Here is a 25167-nt window from a genome sequence, read left to right as displayed (position 1 = left end):
GCTTTCTTTGTCACCCTTGCAGACCCCTGTCTCATAGTGATGCCGCCATGCATGGGCGAGGCCGACCGCTTCAGTCTGGAGGCGCTACGGCACATCCACAAACAGCTGGATGACGACAATGACGGGGGAATAGAGGTCAATGAGAGCGTGGAGGTGAGCTTCGTCAATCTACATTCAAGAGTGTCGCCAGAGGACACATGCAGAGGCATATTAGTTTTAAACAAACAGCTATGCTGAAGCATGTGGCCTTTAGGGTTAAAGTGACGGTTTCCAACCTGGGGCTGTGACCTCCTGAAGGCGTCCCAAAGTAAATGTGATGCCTACGGGAATATTGCTTTATCTTTTAAGTCAAACAAAAGCAAAACCTTTATAATTATAAACTGAAGTTCTGTTGGAAAGCGATTTGCTTTTCATGCCATGGTTCCCATATTGTTACTATATGACCACTTTCTCATGGTACCATCGCTATAAAAAGCCACTATCTCTCAGATCGTTAGCTTTAGCAAAACCAAACTGCTTGCTAAACCCCAAGTGTTGACGCAGGAATACTTCTCCTGTCACCTCTGAAAGTGGATCACCACATACTAGTAAATATTTACTTTAAAGTGCAAACAGTGACTAACAGCTTGTAGCAGCAGGCCGGTCTTTGTAGTTGTCCCAAAAGTCAAATCATTTATAACATTTAGCAGTTAGTCATCAGAGGAGAGATCCAAACTGGTGTCGGCATTCCTGACATCTGAAACACACACACACACAAATATTCTTAGTGTTTTTACTGAGTGTTTTTACAACAAAAAACAAAAAATTTTTTTTTTTTTTTTTTTTTTTTTAATATTTATAGTTTTCTGAGAATTTTAGTGTCTCTGCATGCATGTACAAATACACATGCACTCACAGGACCAACCTGTCCTTCACCATGTACAATTATTAGCATAAGACAGGCCTTTATTTGAGATTTGGTGTCCTTGAAGTTAAGTCTTTGCTAGTAATCAAAAAAACTATAGATGAGACAGTTTGTGCAGCTGAAAGATGACTGTAGTGACACTGGTAGTGTGTTGTGTGTGTGTGTGGGGAGGTGTGGAGAGTGAAGAGACAGGTTTCTGTGAGTGACAAGAGGGCTAGGGCTGACATCTGAGAGCACTCTGACCTGCTGTGCCCTGCGCGTCTCTTGGTAATCAACGACCTCTTACGTTCAAAAGAAACCACTCGGGACCCTGGTCACATTTTCTGTGTGTGTGTGTGTGTTGGCAGGAGTCATTTTTAACTGGCTGAGAAGTGCTGGTGTGAGAAACAGTTATACCCTGCAGCCCTGCTGTGATGCCTCAGGAAAGAGCTGGACCCTATATGAGTCCTGTCTAAAGACCCCCGAGGGCTGCAGTGTTGGAACTGGCCCCTGGCCCGCATTATTAAGGAAATGTGTGTCTGTACATGTAACCCTGATGCTTGTATGTAAGAGTGCATTACATAGAGCCTCCTAACCCGTTTTCACCCTTTGTCTTTATAAGGGAAATGAGACGTGTCTGTTTCTTTCCAGCAGAAAACACAAGTTGTTTTTGGCCGTCGCTGATTACTGAGGATTTCCAAGCTTCTTCTCTGAGCTCCAGTGGCAGGTTTCATAAGCAGGGCAGGGTTTCATAACATGATGGATGCTCCTCTCACCAAATTAGTGACCGTCTATCAGTTACTTTTATTGGAATATGGGCACTGTTGTGTGACTTAAAACAAGTGAACTTTGACAGTCAGTCTCATTTCACTTTCACTCTTGCAGATTTAAAAGTCTGTAGCCTGAAGAAAAAACAAAGAACCTGTGCAGCCATTTTAAAAAAACTTACCTTAATTCATTGTTTCAGTTTCGCTCCTAAAAAAAAATCAGGCTCTTGGTGCAACTTTGAATCAAATTTCACCCTAAGGCACTTCTTCCTAGCAGTGATGACTTGAAAGGAGTGACACACTTATGGGGAATGAAAGGTCCAGGAGCGGGTGCAAGATCCTCATCACCCGCTCACCCCCGTTTGCCACCTGGCTGAAACCTTACACGCAGCCAACAAAAAACCCCTCTGTGGCACTTCCTTCTTTTCCTCCTCTACTTCTTCTCGTGTTACCTAAAATTTAAGAGGATGACTCAGATGAGTGGAAGGTCATATTCGTAATGTTAAAGCCGTGGTCAGGATATCCAGTTTTTCATGGCATGCATTTCAGAGATTCTTAAGCTGGTGGTAAGGATGAAACGAGAGGTCTTGCTGTCACAGACGCAGTGGAGATATATGGGCACAATGATACCATTTGGCATTTGGCTATGTTTACGTGTTTGGGGTTTGTAGAGCATGTTGAGCAGTAAAGGAAGTGATTTATGAATATGAACAAAATATAAGAAAACTCATATTAAAAGGCTTATTTGATGGAATATGAAGAGGATTGACTTCTTTCTGTGTATTTCCGTTTTAAATCCAGCATATTTTGGAACTGTACACACTGGGTTAAGACATTTAGTGGTTTTTACAAAATCCATAACAACTTCAGATAAAAAAAAAAAGTATCTTACTTTTGAGGCAAAGATGTGAAAAACTCTCCTGTTCTAGCTTTCTCTTTATTTTTTTATGATAGTAAAGATAAAACCAGAAATTGGTTCATAGAATAATCAAGAAAATAAATGGCAGAGTAAGTCTTGGTTGTTGGACTGTCAGCACTTCTGCATATACGATTCTTGATTCATGCTTTATCTGTTGCTGGAGTCAAGGCAGTACTGATGGGGATGAAATCTCTAAATCACATTCTTTAGCAAGAAAAAAGCAAGCAGCAAAACTAAGACAGTATTTCTGGTTTGTCTTTGTTCAGGCAGTCTTCAGATGGAGCTGCTACAGTATCTCTCTGCTTCGTTCCAGAGTCTAGTGATGGTGTAAGCCTCCTTAACTTATCCAGAAATTTAAGCTGTGAACTAAATAGTTTTATACTCCTTTATGGTATTTTGATTTTTCAGATTCATTTTAAAGAAATGCATGAATGACCCATTGGCATGTCTTAACTGGAGGATCAGAAACACTGGCTGTGTAAAAGTTTGTGTTTGGACCTGAAAGCAGACTCGGGAGGCTAAGGTGGGGTAAAGTTAAGTGGTTTTATTGACAAAAGAGTTATTCTGGGGAAGCAGATGGCTGGAGAGGGCTGATTGGGTCGACTGAGGATGGTTGAAGCAGGGAATGGTGGAGACCGGCTGAGGGTGAGAGCAGGGGGTGAAGGCAGAGGGATTGGCAGTGGTGGCGGTGAAGGCGGAGGCTGGCTGGCGCTGGGATTCTGGACGCAGAGGAAAAAGACGTTAAACGCAGGCAGGGAAAGGAGCAACAAGTAACTCTAGAAAATACTTCACAAATAACTAGAGTGGCCAGGAGCAAGTCTACCGCTAAGCAGACGGAACAATCTGGCGATGAGATAGGCCGGGATTCTTGAACAGGTTGCTTGATGAATTGATGGGTAGCAGGTGTGGAATGATGCCAGGAGCCAGGAGAGAGAAGCCATGCCCACATACACAAATACATAAATACACACACACACACACACACATACGCACACATACATAAGAGGGGAGGGGGAGACACGAGGGGAAACAAGGAAACACAAGAGAAAAAAACTGTAGAGCTGTGGTAGAGCCGTAACACACTGTCTTTCATTTGCTACAGTGAATCTTATACCAGCTGACATGAACAGTTTGTTATCGAAATACAATTTAAAGGAACTTATCAGTCACTTGCGAGTTACCTGGCAGCGCTGTAATGTAACATTTGTTTTACCTGTAAAATTCCTCTGTATCTAAACAACAATCACTGTTGCTAAGTTACAGGGAAATTAACCCTCACATACATATTAACACCAACCCATGTTTCATAGTTTGTATCAGTGCACGGTTGCTGAATCATTGACATGACTATATGTGACTATGACAAAGTCAAATTTCGATCTCCCTTTGGATTAGCCTCCACAAGCTAGCTGATGCTACATCTGTGGCATGTAACCATGGTGTTTTTCAATTTTCATTCACTGGATTCTCATTAACTGCTTTACCATTGGGCCCACACACACACACACACACACACACACACACACACACACACACACACACACAAAAGTACCTTCTACCATGTGCACTCAAACCTATTTAAACTTTCACTGGAGTGGGGAGGCCGTGAGAACAAACAAGGAAGTGGTGAGGCCAACAAGTATCTCAGTTCCCTTTACGACTACAGTGTTCACCGACATGTCACGTCACAGAGTTATCAGTCAGCATGGGGAACAAGGCTTTGACTGCTGTTTGAAGTTGATATTTGGAGCAGAGAGTTACAGCAGAACACACACAGCCCTTAGGGGAAGCAAGCAGATAGATCTTTGCCAGAATCAATTTTTGTGATGAGGGTAAAAGGTAGATTTTGGCAGTTGTATGAGCTGCACAATGTCAGTTTAGTAACATTATCATAGATTTTTGCCATCCACATGGCTGGTCTCAGATCAAAGCTGCCATCAGCCTGAATAAATGTAAACAGGAATACACTCTTCATGTGTATTTATAGTCTCAAACCCAATAGTAATTACTTTTTTACGGTCTTCCAAAAGCATCTGTAATTGGACCACTGCGGAAGAATTTCATTAGGAATCAAATCCAGCCGTTATCCTGATAGACATAATCCTGTCTCTGGTTACTCTGTGAGTCTGGGCATCGTCGGGGAGTTTTGAGTGACGTTTGGGAAAGGGGGGGGGGGTGTCAGTCACTGGGGACGGCAGGTGCACGTCCTCTCCTCGGGGTGCGGTGCTGGGGCTACGCGCAGCCCGTCTGCCAAGGAGACGTTTGGCTGGATCGTGTTGCATCACTTTGAAGCTGCAAATGCCCAACCCACGTCACAGCCAGGGTGGGGATGGGGGGGTGGGGGGTTGCTGCTGTGTATGTGCATGTGCTTTATTAGTTCTTGACAGGCCCTGGCATCACATCTTGGTGGAAAAATTAAGCTTGCATGTGAGTTCTACATCTGTGCGAGCACACTGTACTGTACATATGTCTTCCTTGTGTTTAGGTTAGTATGATCAGAGGACATTTGAGGAGGCTCATGGAGCGTCCCGGCGATATCTATAGAAGGGAGGAATCTTGGAAGGTTCTCGAAGGCGTTTGTTGACTTGTCTGGGAATGTTCTAGAGGGAACGTTCCATTTACTACCTCCCGCTTCGAATTGAGACAAAATGTGGCGCTATTTCATTAATAAAAACATTTTCAAGAAACACTGTTCTTGTTGCTCTGGATAATGCACAGACCTCAGTGATGACAGTTTTCATTGGAACTACTCTCTATAAAAGAAACAGTCCATTTAAAAAAAGGTTGGCAGCATATTTTGTGGTGTATTTTTGGAAGATGTTGCTGTTAAATGTCATTTTTAAATGATGAGAGGAACACAAACAAAAGCCCACTTACTTCCCTTGCAGAGTAGGTCAGTGCGATGATGCATATCCTGAGTTGATATAAATTTGTCAACTGTATTTATAGTAATATTGGATTTTTATGATTTTTTTTTATATCTTTGGTTATAGTACCATGTTTGGTATCAGTAGCTAGAAACAGACATTTGTATCTGGTACTTGGATTTAACCATCAATAACTTTTCAACTGTGTATCAATATTGCCACCTCCACTCAAATCCTGGACAAATAAACCAAAACTTTTTGCAAAGATAGATTTTCATCCTTTTGGGTCCTTAAAGAAAAAAAAAAAAAAAAAACAGCACCGACCTTTGCTGCTCTAAGAATATCATGATAAAAATTTAATTTAACTTCTAACAAGAAGTTATGCAAAGATACCTTCTTTGATCTTGGGTTAAATAACCAAGCTCGTTTCTGAATTCTCAAAATAAAAGCACGAGGAAGATTTAATCATGAAAGTGATAGTTTCACAATGAGGCTGCCCAGCTGTCATGTGTGATAAATCAGTTGTGCCCCAAGTAATTTGTGTGTTGCATAAATCAAATCCGAGCACGGCAAACTTTTTGTCCCACATTTAGGACGCATTAATAACAATTAATCAAATCTGCAGTAATCTGCAATTTCACATACCTAATGGGTTTTATTAATGTGGAGGTATGTCATAGAGTAAATTCATTTTGGGTTGATGATGATAGATGGACGGTGGATGTAATAACTTTCAGTAAATTAGTTGAGTAGATGTGGACAGATGGGCTGATACAGTCGATATCAGGGGTGAAAAGAGTCACAGTCGACTTTTAGAGAGAGAGCAGAGGCTCATGGGAAGAGACTCAAACTCAGCCAACTACCCCCAATCTGGAATCTGATGTGAACAAATATGTCTTTGTTTGCCACCCTGTGTGTGTGTCTGTCACTGGCTGTGTGTGACCATGTGTCATACCCTGTCTGTACTAGGCCTGTGTGTGTGTGTGTGTGTGTGTGTGTGTGTGTAAGTATAGAATATGTGTACATACTATTGTCCTCTCAGGATTGACTGCTGGTCCTCAGGGAGAGTTGTAGCTCTCTATAAACACGATCTAAAAAACACTTCATCTCTTTTTTTCTTGCATTAATTTCGCCTCCTTTGATATTTCAACAGGCTCCACACCATGGCTGTAATTATCACAGCTATCAGACTATCTAAACTCTTAACCACCAAGGCTGAAGGCAACCACACAAAGGCTCACCACATATTTTATATGACTCTATAAAACATCACAAAGCTGCCTTTGACCATATGCAAAGTAGCTCCGCCGGCCTGCCCGCAAGTAGGTGTCATGATCCAGCACTTTAAACAATTACTGTCACTTTCAATCCTCCAACGATTCAGCTTTTTGTCTTTTTATACTTTCCTGAGTAATCTTTCTTTTGCTATTGTAAATATTTGACTTGGATCCTGAGTGAGTTATCTGTTACACAGTGATCAGATGTTGGATTCGTTGGATGTTACTTTAACCAAATTTACCCAGTTTCACTTGAGATGAGATTTTATAAAAATGCTCTTTTACAAACGTCTAATTATCTGTAAATAAAATGAAGACGTTTGATATGATTAACAAATTTACACATGTAAGTTATTTTTAATAAACCATTCGTTCTTCAGACTCTTTTCTATTCTTGTTCTTGCACATGCCCTCTGCCAGCAGGACTTCATTTCTCAAGTACAGTGAGCATTAAGGGCTTTGCAAAGACATTTGTTTGGACTTGTATTGCACACATTGTGGTCCCTCCAGTGACTCAGCAGACAGTTGGTTTCTTTAGCTGTTTCCTGGCTTGACGTCAGAGACAAAACTGATTTGCATTTGAAAGAAGAAGGTGAACAGAGACAAAAAAAGCACTGTGCAAAGTTTTTAGGCCTCTCTTGAGTATTTTGTCCACAACTGATGTGGTGAAAAAGCTTTTCAGACCCAAATGGGGGACCTTAGAAAAACCTCTGACATGGATGGACACAGGCTATAACAACCACGCAGTTACTCTGGGATTATTTGAGGGTTCAGTATAAATCTGTAGTCACTACAACCTTATAAATGTAGCTATCGGTGTTGAAGTTGAGCCCTCTGACATACATTCCTTTGGTGTTGCACGATTCTTTCACTAAGAGACAAAATAATAAGGTTAGATTCTGGACCCATTAATGTGAGTCTGATGAATCTCTTCTAAGCTAAAATATCTCAACAACAATTGGATGGATCGCCACAAAATGATGTACATATATTTTAACATATATTCATCCAGCTCCACCAGCAGTTCAATTTTTTTTTTACCTTGATTACTAGCAAGAAAAATGTTCATATCACTCAGGTAGTTATTATGCTCAATCATCTTATGCTGACCAAAAGCTGGAAATTGTCTTCCACCTAAAGAAACAATTTAATAAAGTGATTCAAAAGGTTCAAAAGGTGCGAGATTGTTAGCAGTGTGTGACTCATTAATTCTCCACTGTAAAAGCATTTCCTATCAAACACACAATTTTTTACAGTTTTAAATCTACAGTATTTGTGCTTTAGCAGTAAGAAAAGAAACCACAGTTGTGGACATGAATAGCCACGCCACCTATATTTTGCCCACAACTCGCTATGAATGGTCACATGCATGTTGAATGTTTGTTCAAAATCCTGTGTCACACACCAGGTTTGTGTGTGAAGGTGGAATCAGCCTGCTGATAAAACTACTTGGAATCACCATTAGGCACACCCTTCTTCCCACAGCCGTCCAGGACTCGTAACATGGGTGCTATCCACTATATAAAACAAATGTACATCAGGCATGAATTAATTAAACAGACATTGAGCTTTCAAATACATTTTCACCCACTTTACAGTATCCATTCCTGTGCTTTTATTTTTCAAACCCTTCAGTGTAAAAGATGCTTGATTTTGTGCCTACAAAATAATGGGTTCACTATTTTTTCCTCACTCTGACAACTTAAGTATCCTCCTCTCCCTTCTCTTAAATGTCTGATTAGAATATATTTAAATGAGTGCATGAGCCAGGAGTGAATCTCACAGAGGACACTTTCTGACAATTCAATTTGATCACAGACAGAAATTTTTTTTTTTTTTTTCTTCTTCTATGACAGGAAAATGTGTGCAAGGCTGGAGACATTTGTAGCAGGCAGCCTCTCAACACCTGACTGCCATTGTGTATTCACTGTCAGACTCACAGCACTACTCCAGACGCTCTGTGCACACAGTGGACATGTGTGAAAGTGTGTGAGTGGGTTTTGAAAATGATTGCCACGTCTGCACGTTTGTGTTTTTCTATGCCATGAGGAGTGCAGTTGTATCTTTAAATGCTTTTAGGACTGTTTCAAGGAGATTTGGTGCAGTCAAGCATCAATGATAACTTGTGTCTTACTGCAGGCACATGACATCTTTCAAGCTGTGTGGGAAGCTGGGTGTGCTGTTTTTATTCTCATCAAGTCAGACGTGAAACTCATTGATCTGTATCTATGATTCACCGCAGTGTGAAATGTCAAAACCCCCTCAGCTGCAGCTACAACGTTCAGTTTTACATGATTTCATATACCCTCACTGATGAGTTTTCTGCTCCAACTTCCTGACTTTGTGGCACCTTTTATTTGCTGCTGACATGTACAGACATTATATGCTAGTGCTACAGACAGTACATTCAGCTCCCCACTGATCACACCAAGGATGAAAACTCAGGAACTCTCAATTCCTCTGTGATTTTACACTTTCACTTAAGCATCTTTGCTAATGATTCTACCAGATAATGCTTCTCTTGATGTGTCCCATAGCAACAATTAACAGCAGATCTGCCTGCTCCTTGCTAGCTTACAACATATTTATAATTAACATTAAATTGCTACATGCAACTTTTGCATATTCACAAGTTGTCCATGAACTTAACTATAAGGTTTCAGGTGTATCTCCTTTAATGTACAAGTATCTTGGACATTTTTAAGCATTAATTAGACCAATAAGGGAGGACATGCTCCGAAAAAAAAAATTTCAATTCAAGTAAGAGTTGGACATTTTGGTAAATTGTTCATTGGAGTTAGCTGAGAAGATTGATACCACTCTCACATTTGTGCGTTAATTTGCTGGAGCCAGGAGATGGTTAGCCTAGCTTTCACATAACTAACCGCTTAAAGTGTATATACGAGTAATTCAAATGTTTTAACTTTGCACGCAGCAACCTTTGGCTGCTACTTCGCAAATTTAAATTGCAGTACATGTTGGCGGATAAGCATGCAGTAACATCAAAGGTTAATTATTTATCAAAAACAGGGAGGATGTATGAGCAACACAAGAGTCACAATGTTTTTAGGTGATGCCAAGACCGCACACACAAACGCAGTACTCCAAGATAAATGCTTTGAGGTGTTCGGTTGTCAGCCATACTTCATGTTAATTCTACTGGTGTTCTGGCAATTCTTTTGGTGGGTTTGTTTGCTATGGCTTTTTATTTTCTGCGGGGGACTTTGGTTCTAAGCTGCCAAAGGAGGAGAGCCGGAAACTGAACACACACACATAAATGCACATGCAGGTGGAAGTGGTGCCTTTCTCTTTTCAAAGTCCCTAAAAGGAAGAAAGGAGAGTGAAAAGAAAGTGTGTGTGTGTGCGTGTGTGTGTGATCCAAAGCCAGACTTTTAGGCAAAGCCAACTTTCTGCGGCTCCCTCTGTCAAAACCACACATGGACATATACAGACAAGCAGTCGTGTGTGTCTCCCCCAGAGTTTTTTGCGAAAAATACTAATTTTAAAATGTTGTAGACCAAAAGAACCCATACATATTGTGATAACTATGAACAGCCAAAATTCTTTGTCCTCTTTTTCAGTTTATAATAGAAGACATGAAGCAGCAGCAAACCAACAAACACAGCAACCTGCACCGTGAAGACCAGCACATCACTGTGGAGGAGCTGTGGAAGGGCTGGAAGACCTCCGAAGGTAAAGCAAAGAAGTTAACTGTCTCTGCACTAAGGTCACCAAAAAACACATAACCCCCTTCATTTACTGCCTTGTGCAAAGGAGGAAGGGGAGAGAAAAGCTCACTGAAGCAGGAGGAGGGAGAATAGTACAGGTGGTGACAGAGGAGGAACATTTTATTTTGTTAAATATCTGTAGTAAAGCAGCGGCACCTTTTAACTATATAAATACCAGAAATCCGCCAGGTGCAGTCGGCAGGTGAGACATCCTCTTCACTCATGGTGTGCTCCTGTAGCGCTTTAGCAAACCCTAGAATCCTCATCACCATCTTGAGTGACTTTCCAGTTCTCTGAAAACTCAAGCAGACTTCTGCAAGCTCGACGATTCAAGGGCTGGAGGAGAGACTAAACAATGACGTACACTTCAGGGTGTGTTTACCCAGAAGTGTGACCTCTTATTTTCTCTGCACATCGTGATATAAAAGTCTGAGTAAGCCGACACTCATCAATGTTTAAGGACGTATTTAGTCACGGAGTCCATTTGCAATTCTGAGCAGTTTTAATCATGATTTACTGGTATTATTTTAATTATTAAACTGCTCAAGGGCAAATGTTTTTTCTTTTCATTTTGATCACACTAACTTTTCCTGTAGATGAATTTCTCCTACTCTTCTCTCTTATTTGAATTTCACATGAGGACAAAATCTGACACAAAGTCACATGTGTTGTTTGTCTTCAAATAGAGCCCCCCCCCCCCCCCCCCCCTGCAAATCTGTTACTCTCAGCCTGTATGCAGCAGTGTTTGTTTATCACTCTGGAAATATGTGTGGAGCTAAGCGGTTTTGGAACAAGTTTTAAACATGCTCTCATGCTCCCTTAGTATTTGAAATAAACACTCACACAGCAGAAAATTAACTTCCTACTTTCTGGTTGAGGTGCAGGCTGCAGGACCACGGCTGTAAATACTGTATATTATATATTTTTAATCAGGTTTCTTTGATCTTTACACTAATTTCCTGTTTGTAGTAAGTACAAAAATGTATACTCAGGCGTGGAATGTAACTGAGTATATATATTCAAGCAACTACACTTAAGTAGAAATCTGAGGCACTCGTTCTTTTACTTGAGTGTCATTTTGTGTTACTCTTTACCTCTCAACGTGAGATGTGGTTTTCACTCCTCTACTTTTATTTAAAATCGTTCGTCACTTCTCAGATTAAGATGTTTCCCAGTGAAAGGCTCAAAGACGGAAAAACTCAAAAAGTGTAAAAGCAAAAACTAATCAAAACAAAAAACAAATGTAGATATGTGTAGCAGAACTTTCCTATTTCTTTTCTCCTCTGCCAGTTAATCATCACAGGACCCCTCAGATTTATGCTGTGACTCTTTGGGAGGGGGGGTCCAACCCCTAGTTTGGGAACCAATGGATAAAACTAACTGCAGTCAGTGCAGTTAGTGCAAGAACTCCACCCAGACCAGCTGCAACAGGAAAATGATGCATCAGTATTAACAATTTAAAAATAATATATATAGTATCAGATAAAGAGCCATTTTTCTGCAGAATGAGTAAAGACTGATTTGAATGAAGGACTTTTACTTGTTACTATTACTGAACTAAAGGATCTTAACTCTCCTTCCACCTCTGTTTATTCTTAACCTTTGTTTCTCTGTGAGTTGCTCTTGATCCAAAAGCAACATCTCAATGCTTAAACATATATGAACGACTCACCTGCTCTCACTCCCTCCCTCAGTCCACAACTGGACCATGGAGGACACGGTGCAGTGGCTGAAGGAGTCGGTGGAGCTGCCGCAGTACGAGAAGAACTTCCGGGACTTCCGGGTCACGGGGAACACCTTACCTCGGTTAGTGCGGCTCGCCTTATTGCCCCCCCGCAGGAACAGCGCTACACAGCCTGCATCAGTGATACTGATGACAAGACTTAAGCAATGAATTGTTGCTGTTCTGCACCTTCAGTACAAGCGCTAAATGTCAATTCTTTATCCTCTAATTAAGATGTTCTTGTTTTTGCTTTGCCGCTGGTGACCAGTGAAGAGTGTTTATGAGCAGCAGCAATATAATGATCTTTGTTACAATACCCACAGGCACCCTCGGTTTTCTTTGCTCTGTTTAATGCTGCCCACTGCTGGTTGTAAAAGGCAGCACACAGGGGGAATGTGACTTTTCTCAAACTGGTAGATGTTGTATTAGAAAAGATTTCTCTCAGGGCCTGTAGACATTTTCTTTTTTGGAGGCCACTTTTTGTTACATGATCTTAAATGCAGCCAACATTACAACCATGCACCATGCTTTTTGAATTCAGAGTGATGTGGTTGACTTTGGACAGTTTAGTCTTTTCATAGCACTCTAAATATTCCCAGAATTCCTTCGTACAGAACGATGAGGATCAAATTGTTGATTATGTAATCTGAGAGCTGACATTACAGGAGGAACCCAGACGTTAGTGGGACACTTGTGGAATGTGACTTTCTGCAAACTGCATGTACGGCATGAGTAGCCCACAGGGGCTATTGAGGGGGGTCTCATATTACGCCACAGGGCTGATGGGTGCTGACTCATTAAGTGATGTCACAGCGAAGGAACACAGTTTCCACAGGCTGCCATGTTGTCTGAGCCGTTTCGAGAAGATGGCGATGGCGTGCGGACAACCCCTCGTGGGACAGTGGTCAACCTACGGAGAGAACACATGAGAATTATCTAGTGTCGGAGTGATATTCATGCATGCAGGCCGGAGTGTGCACCTGTGTGAGCACGTCCTACTCACAGGCACACAATCATACCGGTAGTTCTTGGTAGGATTTGAGTGATGTGAGGCTTTTAAGATCAATACTGCTATTTTTAGTCTGAGGCCAAAGGCAGCCAAGATTCAATCATCCACCAGGTTTCTCTCAGAATTTAATTTCTGTCAGTTTTGACACCTTTGGAGCGTCATGGGGGGATATTTACCAATTCATCAAGATTTGCAACTGTCAAATTATTTACTTTAGGACCTGGGAAGGCTGAGGGAAAAATGGTTGACTGTTAACTTACAGTTCAGACAATGTAAACACTTTGAGCTCTCCATTCAGTATCACACTTATTACTACAATATTGTATCTGTTTGTTGTGACTTTTACACTCTTACATTATTTTTACAGTTTTTATATTATTTATTGAGTCCTGCATTATTTTTTATATATTTACAGCAATAATTTAGTCGAAGGAGTTTCAAAGTTTTACCAAAATCTCCTACATCTTAATTTATTCACAGATCTTTTTGTGGAGCTGACATCATCAGGGTATTTAACCAATATTTTTAAAATTGGATATATTGGTTCTATTATGACTGGAGGGAATGCCTTAATGTTTTATACATTCTGTAATACTGAACACCATTGCCAATGTAATGTCATTATATATATATATATATATATATACACACATTATATACATATATATAAGATTAGCAAAATTTTTAAATGCAAAGGTGTCTTTTAATTGGAGGACCAAGAAATTCAATTTTGTTTGTGCACAAAGACAATTATAATGCCCATTGAACACAGAAATAATAGAAATCTGACCGTGTAGAAAGCTGCACTAAATGTTCTTTTTCTCTCTTTTCATATTTCAGAATAGCAGCAAATGAACCGTCGTTTATGTCGATGCAACTGAAGATATTAGACCAGCGGCATAAACAAAAACTAAACCTTAAGGCGCTGGATGCAGTGCTGTTTGGTCCTCCTCTCCGTAAGTATGAACCGCATTCAAACACCATCACAATTCATAAAAGTCAAATACCAACACTCTTAATTTTGGTCACCAGAAAAATTAAATAAAATGTATTTAAATGAAGTACTTTTAAAAGCCACCAACTGTTGTCCTGTTCCGCCTTTCTCCCTCTGCAGGTCCACAACATAACTGGATGAAAGACTTCGTCCTGATGGTTTCCATAGTGATCGGTGTTGGGGGCTGCTGGTTTGCCTATGTGCAAAACAAGTCCAGCAAGGTGCACATCTCTCAGATGATGAAGGACCTGGAAAGCCTGCAGAACGCGGAGCAAAGCCTCTTAGACCTGCAGAGCCGGTAAGACAACGAAATAAATCAGATTTAGGTTCAAATCAGATTTAGAGTCAGATGTAGATTCAAATGTGAAAATGCATCAACTTGTCTGTTTCCTGTCACCTCCCAGGCTGGAAAAAGCTCAGGAGGAGAACCGGACGGTGGCGGTGGAAAAGCAAAACCTCGAGCAAAAAATGAGGGATGAAATCAACGGGGCCAAAAAGGAGGCTCACAGGCTTCGAGAGCTGCGAGAGGGAGCTGAATGTGAGCTGAGCCGCCTCAAATACGCAGAGGAGGAGCTAGTGCAGGTAGGACTTCCTGGACTGCCCCTTGCAAACAGATTTTAACACAGCAAACAGTAAATGCATCTCATTTGAAATTTAAAGACCAACTACTTGATCAGTGATCTCATGAGTAAAGTTTTAAAAAGCATTTGACAATGAACTTACCCTGACCCTGGACCCTGATGTGTCACGTGCCTCCCGTGCAGGTGCGTAAGGCTCTGAAGCGAGCGGAGAAGGAGATGCAGTCGGAGCGCTCGGTGCCTGAAGCTCTTCAGAAGTGGCTCCAGCTCACACACGAGGTGGAGGTTCAATACTACAACATCAAGAAACAGAACGCAGAGTTTCAGCTGTGCGTCGCCAAAGAGGAGGTAACTTTCTCTTCTTTTGACCGTGGGTCTTTAAGACGTTGCCTTGAAGACTCACAGTGACAGAGCATTAAATGACCAGATACAAGGTCTTTGAAAGGATTCAGAAACTGTTGTGTAAATGCCAGCAGTGTTTGAAAAGCATACATTTGAATTTACCTTGCTCATATTGAGCCACTGATCTGGACTGAAACTGCTTGGAAAACATTAACTTTTAAAATTGTTCTAATATTTATATTCTTAAATAATTTAACAAATGTTGCAGCCATTCCCAGTTCAGCGTCAAGTTTTCTTACTTCAGATTTGACATTAACATCCATTGCAAGAGTCTTTAACTTTCTGCCCTGGGTGTTGATTGGCAGGAGATGACCAAACCTGCCAAAATCAGACCTTTCTCCAGTTTTTCACCTTGCTAGTAACAAGCTACGCTACACGGAGCTGTGACTTGGAGCTCATGCATGGGAGTGTATGAGCGCTCAAGTCTTTCATGTTTACTGCTGCCACCAAGCTGCTGGTGCCGGGCTGCAGATAAAGCTCAGTGCATCAGTCTGCTCTCTCGTCGACAGCCAGTATTGTTTAAAAGCAGCGTGGTGCAGCCTGGCAGGGCCTCGAGTAGTGGTAGAACTGATGTAAAATATCACACACATAATCACTACTGTAATCTTTTGGCTGGTGAACTGATGAGTGAGGTGAATCCGCTCTTAGCAGGAAATGGCAGCCTTCCAGTCGATCCTTGCAAACCAAACCACTGTTGCATAGCAGAAAATTCTGAATAAAAATGATTAATTAAAATTCAAGTCATGAAATATTTTTTGTGTTTTTTTTTTAATTTATTTCAGGCAGAGAAAATTAAAAAGAAGAGAAGTTCTGTGTTTGGAACTCTTCACGTAGCCCACAGTTCATCACTGGATGAGGTGGACCACAAGATACTAGAAGCAAAGTGAGACCACCACCACACACACACACACACACACACACACACACACACGAGTGATGTGATGCAACAGTAACTACATGTTAAAAAAATGCATGAGCAACTAAAGCTATGACTATAGGAGAATTCATTATCCTTGACCTGTGCGTTTGTCAGCCACATCTGTTTTAGCCGCCCCTATTGATTTGCATTAATGTGCTGAATATGACAAGAAAAGGTCCTTGTGTCATATTAAAAAGCAGGTCAATAATGTATGACTGCAGATTGTATACATATACATATTTATACTGTTCTACAGCATCTGCTAAAGAGTGAGTGAAGCTTTTGGTGCCGTTTCACAGCAACTACAAAAAAATCAGCCTTTCATTTGTCTCTTTATCTTTAGTCAGTTTGCTTTGTTTGTTCAGGGATTAAATTCTTCGAATATATCCAGTGACAATATCTGCCTGTACAGTGTCAAGTTCCTGCACAGATTTAAGCACATAATGCTATTATGTAAAACTTTAACATCGGATATCGCTGCTGAGGTAAAGAATATCTTTGTGTTTAAAAGCCGTACAGGAAGCAAATCAGACGGAAGAGAGAGCAAAGCAAAATCTTCTTTATGACCACTTTATCAGGCACAAGGCTCACATCAAACCAGTCGGCTCACGTGCCAAAACTGATCAAATCCTGACGAATCAAAGCAAAGACAGCTTCTTACTGGGTCTGCCACATCAGACATCACTATGATCTACGATAAATGTGTAACAGTAACCTGCGTTTTTCAGGAAAGCCCTGTCAGAGGTGACGGCGTGCCTGAGGGAGCGGCTCCACCGCTGGCAGCAGATCGAGAAGCTTTGCGGCTTCCCTGTTGTCAACAACTCGGGGCTACCGAGCCTGACGGCCAGCCTCTACTCTGACCACAGCTGGGTGGTCATGCCGCGAGTGTCGGTGCCTCCCTACCCCATCGCAGGAGGAGTGGATGACCTGGACGAGGATACGCCTCCCATCATTCCCCAGTTCACGAGTAAGTGAGCCGGTTGAGGGTTTTGATAGCTCTCTATTGCAGTGAAACATGCAGTGAGGTTAATTTCAATGTGGTTTTCTCTCTCGTTCTTCATCATTTGCTATTTCATCTTTCCCCCCAGCGGCTACGATGATCCGGCCTTCGCTGACACGCAGCAGCAGCCTGTGTCGTTCCCGCCGGAGCCTGCTGAGCTCCCCACAGTCCTCGCTGATGTCCCCAGACCCCGACCTGCTGTCCATGGCCAGCTCGTCCCTCTCCTATCACCCCGAGGCAGATGACGAACATATCATGTTCAGCTCGGATAGGAGGGGGTATGTAGCGGTGGCCGGAACGCCGCGGAATGGTTTTACAGTTTGGACTCACAGGTGTTTTATGCAGACATTCATACTGATGCTTTAATCTTGGGGTTGAATGGTAACCTTTTCTCATTGGGTGTCTTCTAGTATGTGGAGGATGCATGAATTACCTCTACATGATACACCATAATTAGTTCATGCCTAACATAATTAATTAACAAGCAGGATCTTATCTTCACTTAAACCTGCACTGTATTCTCAATTGTCTTCACTAATGTGTTAGTAAAGACTAAACCCCAAGGAAACTGAAAAAGTGACCTCAGTCAGGTTGAATGCAGTAACCAACTAATCCTTTGATGCGACGATACTGTGGTAAAGGTTTGGTTAGGTTTAGGGAAAGATCATTGTTTGGATTCAAATGATCTGCAATGATCTGTTAAGGTTAGAGGACCTTTGTTGTCATGGTTACAATAATAAACACATGGTTGGGTTTATAGTAATAAATTAATGATTGTACTTAAAAGACACAATGTTGACTGGCATTTGCTCAAAAGACTGATTCTCTCTCACACGGCCACTAGATGTCACTGTTTTACAAAGAACTGTGTCCATTCCAGCTGATTGAGACAATTTGTGTTGAAGATTTAACTACATTTTCCAAGTGTCAAAACAACAGAGAGAAAACTTCTTTCCTTTTCTTTCCTTTTTTTTCCTTTTTCAACCTTTTGCTCAAATGTTGTTGCCATGGTCTCTGAGTCATGACCGTGTGTCTGCTCTCCTCTGTCAGGGAACCGGCTCAGGAGGGCAACTCCGACACAGACTCTCTCAACTCTTCCTTGGGCCGCAGGCAGCTGCACAACCCCTGCACGCCAGGATCGGAGACCCCCTACCGCAAGATCTCCCGCGAGGAGCTGCTGCTGTTCAGCCAAAGTTCGGATCTTCCCGCGTCCACCCCCACCACCACCACCCACACCAGCAGCAGCAGCAGCAGCAGTCTCAGGGACTCCACGCCTCCTCCTCTCCCTCCAACTCCGGCCACCACCCCCTCAGGCCCGCCCTCCACCTCGCCCTCCCCGGCCTTGGAGCACCACCCATTTGCACACAGAGGCTCACCCGACATCACCCGCATCATCCCGGAGTCCCAAAGTGCAACCTTCTCGCAGGGGAATGTCACCTCTGCGACAGGAAAGGGCATGTACAACGGCATCCTGGAGAAGTCCTACAGCTTCGGTCAGCTGCCTGCGAGCATGCTGCCCAACGTGGGGCGTTACCCGTCTCTCACCTCCCTGGACTCGGAGGGCCGAAGTGTGGGAAGGGAACACAAGCTCCAGAGCACCTCCTCCCAGGACTCCAGCGACAATGGAGAGAAAATCAAGCGCTCCTCCTCTAAATTAAAAAGTCTATTTAAGAAGAAAAAATAAAACTTGCAAAGTGAGATAGTGAAAGAGAGACAGAAATAAAATAAAAGGAGTTGTTTTAGCCGTAATACTAAAAAAAAAGGACATCACTGTAAGCTAAAACATTTCATTTTCTCTCTTATTTTCCTCTTTTTGTTGTTAAAGATGGAATGTAGCTCAGTCTGGGTGCCTTTAAAAGCTCCAGACTGGTAGCCTTATTTTTCAATAATGCCTTTTTATTTAGTTCACTCATAGCCTCACAAGGAAAACCTGCAAAGGTCAAGGAAAGGTCAATCAAAGGTCATGATAGTTGTCATCCGGACATCCAACAACACATGACCTGTTCGCTGTCTTCTGTTAAAGTTACTTTGCGTTCAAACCAAAAAGCCGCTATGGTTAAGGGCCTAAAGGTGCAGTCCATGAATTTATTTCCAAGCACACAATGTCTTGTGTTTCACTGTTGATGTCCAGTGCAGAATGACATTTGCTGTTCCCACTGAAAATATTTAAATCTCCCTTTCAATAGTGACAGCAACACTTGAAAAAAAAAAAAAAAAAAAAAACACCCAGAAAAATAAAGGTTATGATTTCTGATAACATATTTTTTGACAGTTTCTTTGTCAAGTGTCCGAACTACTTCTCCCCTGTTCTAATTCTGAATTGCATCTTGTGAAGTGTTTGAGTCCTAAACTCATGTACTTGATTAATTTCCTTTGAGAAAAAAAAAAAAAAAAAAAAATCCTGCTAAAAGTTTGTTGCACTAATGCTTTCCTGGTATTTTGGGAAAGAGCCGCTGCTTGCGGAGTACATATTGAATAAAGATATAGAGATGAGAGGAACACATGGGCAGCGGCAGTGAAAATGCAGCACATAATGCAAGAGCCAAAATTATCTGATGCGTCTTCAATGTCACTGTTTATGCACATCTCAAAATATATACATATATATATACATATTATATATACTTTGTTTTAGCATAATTATGTTCTGATAGATGTTTTTAAATACATTTTGATTGGTGGGGGTCCCTATAAACTGATCTTTACTGAAGAGAGTTTATTGAATATGCAGATTTAACCCACACCAGTCATTTTCCCTGTAATCTAGCTCTCCCTTATTACTTGATTAACTGCATTCTGTAGCCATACAACATACCATTTCCATTTTGTTTTGTCTTAAACCCTTTGTCCCTTTCTAAAACTTGGTGTCACTACCAGATTTCGGTCAAATTGTGTGCAATTAATTCTTTTTGTGGGTGGAGTGCCATGACTCTGAGGATTCATGAGCGCCAGGGAGTCTAAGACAGCTGCAGGGATGTCTCCACTCTACTGCGATGTCTTTGGCCTCTACCATGTTTGTTCCCAGGCTTTTTAAAGACGAACACTAAGGATTATCTGTTCAACAAAATGAACTTTTTTGATTGACTTTTTGACCAGATCTGATTGATACACCAAGACTCGCCACCCCTCCCACCACCACAACCACCACCACCAACACCAACACCACCACCACCACACACTAAGCTCGAAGCCGACCCATGCAATACGGTCCCGTTCCTCACCTCTGGGCCTGCACCGAGCGCACTGATGTCAAGAGCTCCTGCTTCACACTGTGATTTCTGCCTTCTTCCCTTCATCCTGGACCTGGCTGCTGTCACTGCTGCTGCTCAACACGACGGGTCATGTGGTTACATGACGGCCGTGTCAGCGGAGATGCGATGTCAGGGGGTGACGCCGTGCACGAGGTGTGTCTGGGTGACAGGACGACACGATGACGAGAGGATCCAGTGGCCTCTGTTTTTAAAGAAGAAAAAAAAAAATACATATATATTTGGAAGGTCGTGAACAATACAGCACACAATGAAGGAAGTAGAAGACAGGACTGCAAGAGGAGGAGAAAATGAATGTTTACGAGACAGGGGCTTTTTTTTGAGAACATTTTCTGTGTGAATATTTGTATACTGTAGACGAATTAATAAAAAAATTGAGGCATCGAAGATGTTCAAGAGTCATGTTTGCTGCCATGATTCACACTTGGTTCATACATCTGAGAAAAGCTCATTTTGGATATTATTCCTGTTCATTATTTAATACCTAACAGCTCTGTGTAATTGTTACTGAGCCAGTGGACACATAAGCACTGATGCAATTTTAAAGGGGCAATCCAATGATTACACATCGACATTTGTCTTGTATTTTCTGCAGCGCTGCAGGGAAATTCCCCATTTCTGAAAAATAACCCTGATTATGTCATCCCGGTCATCTCGGCTCAGGCTGAAAAGAAGCCCTGTAATACAAAACTGGAGAGGTAAAGTTTGAAATATATGGATATTTTTGTGCCAAGCAGGGAGTGTTTAACAAAAGACTCTATTGAGTTGCATCATGGGAAGTGTAGGATCCTCTGTTTTTTGGGCTTGACCCATACTAAAAGTATGGATAAAAGTCAGATCATCTCAACTTCTGCTGCTTCAATTCTGTCCATCTGGTTTAAAAGTCTGTGTCTTGCAAGTCAGAAGGAGCTGAAAGGATTAGCTGATTCCAGTTAATCTCTTATATTTAATAGCAAATCCTCACATTTGATGATAAGCTGAAACCGGCTAATTTTAGGTGTTTTTTCTTTTTCTTTACTTATCTAAAATGTTGCTGATAAAGTATCATTTGAATGACAAACTAATTGTAGACTTGTCTTTTGAAATGTGTCAGTTTTTATGAAATTTTGAAACCAAGAAAGATGAATTGAATTTTGGGAATTATTTCACGCAATAAAACAGGAAGTATAACTGTTAAATACTTTAAATTCAGGCTGGTATTGTCCCTTCAAATTGTAATTCATTACAACCAAACTTTTGAAATATTTTCACAATTTGAAATTAATCAATTAACACATTGTAACCCATTAGCAGTTCAGCTGAGCTCAAAGCGTCTCGTTTCCAGCAGAAAACAGTTGTGACCCTCCGTTTGGAGCCCACATCCTCCTCGCAGCAGAAGTGTGGGGGAAAAACATCATTCTGACACCCCATTTGTCTTGAGAGTGGGGGAAACCGTGATACACAGAAGAAAAGCATGCATGATTGCTTTATCAATATAAAGTGAACGTGATGAAACTTGTGTTGATGGTTCATCAATTCGGCACAGTAGGAGAGGAGCGGGGACGTCTGCCGGTGATGAATGTGCTGTTTGGGCACTACTGTACACAGCAACAAATCCCAGCCTTTCACAGCAGCCCAACTTATTGCCCCCCCTCGCTTCACAGCTGCAGTTACAGTGACGGCCACATGGGGTCAGCAGAGCATCAGAGGAAGCCAACAGCAGCAGCCACTCCCTGACTGTGAGACCGACAGTGTGAGTGGATGTTTGGTCAGCAATGAGAGACCAGAATCACATCACACTTGTTTTTACTGTCAAGTACACAGACATGTTAGAAATCCAGAGGTGAAGGAATGTGTATTGTTCGATCAGCTAATCTGATCTTTTTTTTAACTTGTACAGTTTTGTATCTTACTTAGCAAGAGCTTTCGAGGACATTATATTATTTCCTCGCCCTAGCATGGAAAGCATACTGCATATAAACATTTAAACATCATTACTACGTCATTATATCTAAATCCAATGAAACTGTCAAATAGTGCAAGTAGGTAGTACGTTGCCATTCAAAATCTTCAAATTGAAAGTGAGTATCATACATACATTTTGCATGTTTGACAGGTGCTAACCTCTATTTATAGTATAATACACTGTATATAATGCTAAGATTAGACATATAGATTCTTTGGATCATCCATTACAGTCATGGAACCTAAAATCATCTTTCAAATATTAATGGCCAAGGTTTTATCATGGTGTTAAAAAGCACATTGAATTGTCCAAAAACTTTTGGCAATATTGTACAAGCAAAACCATGGCAACATCACATATATTTTTGGAATGAAGTATTCCAGAAACACACATAAGTGTAATGCTCTGTTATCATAACTTTAGGTACATAGTGAGATATCGCTAAAAGTATGTGGAAATATATTCATTAACGAAAAGGAAATATAATATTACTATTAAATAGATAGATAGATAGATAGATAGATAGATAGACTTAGTATACTGTACTTGCCAAACTAGCTTCACTTCAGAGTTATAAATGTCAGTGACAGCTGTTCACTCTGCAACAAGCTCGCTCACTGATTCTAGAGCAGTACATTTAAAACTGCATTCAGCTGCTACTTTGTCCCATATTCTCTTCCTACTTTCTACTTCCCCGCTTTCCTGTCTTCCCTCACAGGAGCTTTACAGGTTGGGGACACATTGTGGATATTTATGGCCCCCAAACGGCACTGCAGTGTTGTAATTGGCCCCACAATGAGGCTAATGCTCAGAAAGAGGAGCCGTGCAGGAGCAGAAAGTGATGCAATGCCCTGGCAGAAGATGGCAGATCCTCTCCTTAATGAATGCTGCTAGAAAACATAATGAATAGACAGAGAGCTTAAAGGCACACACACACATAGTGAGTGTGTATCAGTGAGGCTTTTACCCAACCTGCCACTGTGCTTCATCTCTCCCTCCTCAGTCTACCACTCCACTCTGCCAAAATCAGCCTCTCTCCTTTCTTTATCCCCATCACTCAACACCCTCTCCCTCTCTCGTTTGGATCCCATTCCATTGCAGTGTAATGGGTTTATTAGTGTGGTTAATGCACTGTGACCTACTGGGGCTTGCCGTCTACCTTTTTCATGCGCAGAAAAAAAAAAAAAAAAAAGGAAAGGTGGAATGTTTTTAAAAGGGAAGCAGTACAGGAATAAGATATGAAAGGGCAGCAATAAAAAAGGAAAGAAAGACCACTTTAGAAACTAAATCTCAACCAAAGAAGAAGAAGAAAAGATAACCTGGCCAATTTTAGACAGAGGCAAACAGAAGCTGTGAGCGCTGGAATGCCAATGCAGATGTGCACACGCACAGCACAGAGAGATTGTCCTAAACAGCCAGGGCGAGTCCATGCTGACGGCTGCCATGTTTACCCAGACTGGGACAGACAAAGTCAGCTTTGGCACCAACTGTGCTCAGCGCATGGAGATTTGGAAACTAGAGTATTTCATTGTTCGGCTTCCACAAAAGTACCACAAAAAATACTCATAGCTTTACAATATACTACGACGGTTTCTACTCAGGCCGGTGACAAATGAGATACTTTATCAGGGCATTCAATATGCAGCACATTCACAGGAGGAGGGGGAACTCATGAAAAAAATATTCAGCTTGAGTTTCATCTTCAATTTTGTGCAAAGGTAGACTTGATTGAAACTGTTTCTAAAAATAATATTACACTTAAGAGCTGCATGAATCTTTTTAATAAGCAATTGTGAGTTTAATTTGTCTGCCCTAAAGCAGCTAACATTGATCAAAGGCTTCATTAATATAAAAACGAACAAATCAGAAAAATGTTTGTCGGGACCGGAGTCATCTGAACATCTCTGAGTGACGCCACTCTGATTGATTTGGTGTGATTAAACAGAGCTTAATCAGATTTGCATAGGTGATCACAGCCAGTCAACATCAGTCCTTGCACACCTATCAGCTGACACACAAACAAGCAAGCATGGTTTTATCATGCAGGATAAACCTGCTTATTTCTGATTTACCACCTGCACGTGACTTAGTTTCAGCTGTAAAGTCGTCTGATTTATGCAGCGTTTGAGCTGCCGAAGCACTTGTAAGGACAGAGGTGGGGCAGTTTCCCTCCAAAGCACCTTTCAGGATCATGAGTGTGTCCATATTTGAACGTGAATTAAATTTCTAACCCCCGTGCTCTGCCTGTCGAGCTGCACATGAATGCAAAACATAACTAAGCATTCAGACGCTAGGGAATTCCACATTAATTGATTGGGAGTGGTGAATCCCCAAGGGTGCCCACAAGTAGATAAAATATGAAGATTAGGGCAAAAAAAATTCAACTCTTAACACTGACATTCATGTTTTAACTTAATTTTCAAGAGGAATTAAAGCATCACTGCTTATTATTATTATTATTATTATTATTATTATTATTATCATTAATACTCAGTGTCCTCAGAATCCTTTTCAAAAGGGATTGGTGGGACCATGCTGGGAATTACAAAATGTCACCAAACGTCATGTATAAGAGTTTTGATTTAGTAGTTAATGTCCTGAATATGGCAGCGTATTGATGCTCCAATCACATAAAAAAGCTAAGCATAGCTTATTTTCTACTAACACAAAATGTTGCAATCTTTTTCACCATGACTAAATATTTTGCATGCGTAAAATGACATTTTTTGTTGATATGCTGTTTGAAGAATAATTTTATCACCTTATTATTTTCATATAATTTTTCTCATTATTACAACATGCCAAAGCAAGAAATATTTTTAATCATAACAACATACAGACTCATCTTATTAAAACAAAAATGTTCTCTTTATCACATGCTCACCTC

At 41.2% G+C, this 25167-nt stretch overlaps 1 protein-coding gene across 2 annotated transcripts; it reads left to right on the top strand.

Annotated features, from left to right (window-relative positions):
- On the top strand, positions 1-20722 carry stim2b (stromal interaction molecule 2b). 2 transcript variants are annotated; one of them, XM_023420849.2, is made up of 11 exons: positions 1-153; positions 10295-10406; positions 12136-12247; positions 14014-14129; positions 14288-14465; positions 14572-14749; positions 14932-15093; positions 15930-16030; positions 16795-17033; positions 17155-17344; positions 18117-20722. In XM_023420849.2, exons 1-11 carry the CDS (start codon positions 40-42, stop codon positions 18748-18750), a joined length of 2136 nt encoding a protein of 711 aa, XP_023276617.2. In that variant the 5' UTR covers positions 1-39; the 3' UTR covers positions 18751-20722. The 2 variants fall into 2 exon arrangements, with proteins under 2 accessions (XP_023276617.2, XP_087033984.1); XM_087177858.1 differs by having other exon boundaries at positions 17155-17398.
- The last annotated feature ends 4445 nt before the right edge of the window (positions 20723-25167 follow it).

The sequence above is a fragment of the Seriola lalandi genome, unplaced genomic scaffold (assembly GCF_002814215.2).
Source record: "Seriola lalandi dorsalis isolate HSWRI2012SDOR001 ecotype SW California unplaced genomic scaffold, Sedor1 jcf7180002054658, whole genome shotgun sequence".
In the NCBI taxonomy this organism is placed as follows: domain Eukaryota; kingdom Metazoa; phylum Chordata; class Actinopteri; order Carangiformes; family Carangidae; genus Seriola; species Seriola lalandi.
The sequence above is the reverse complement of the archived record's forward strand: the minus strand, read 5'-3'. Positions and strand labels throughout refer to the sequence as shown.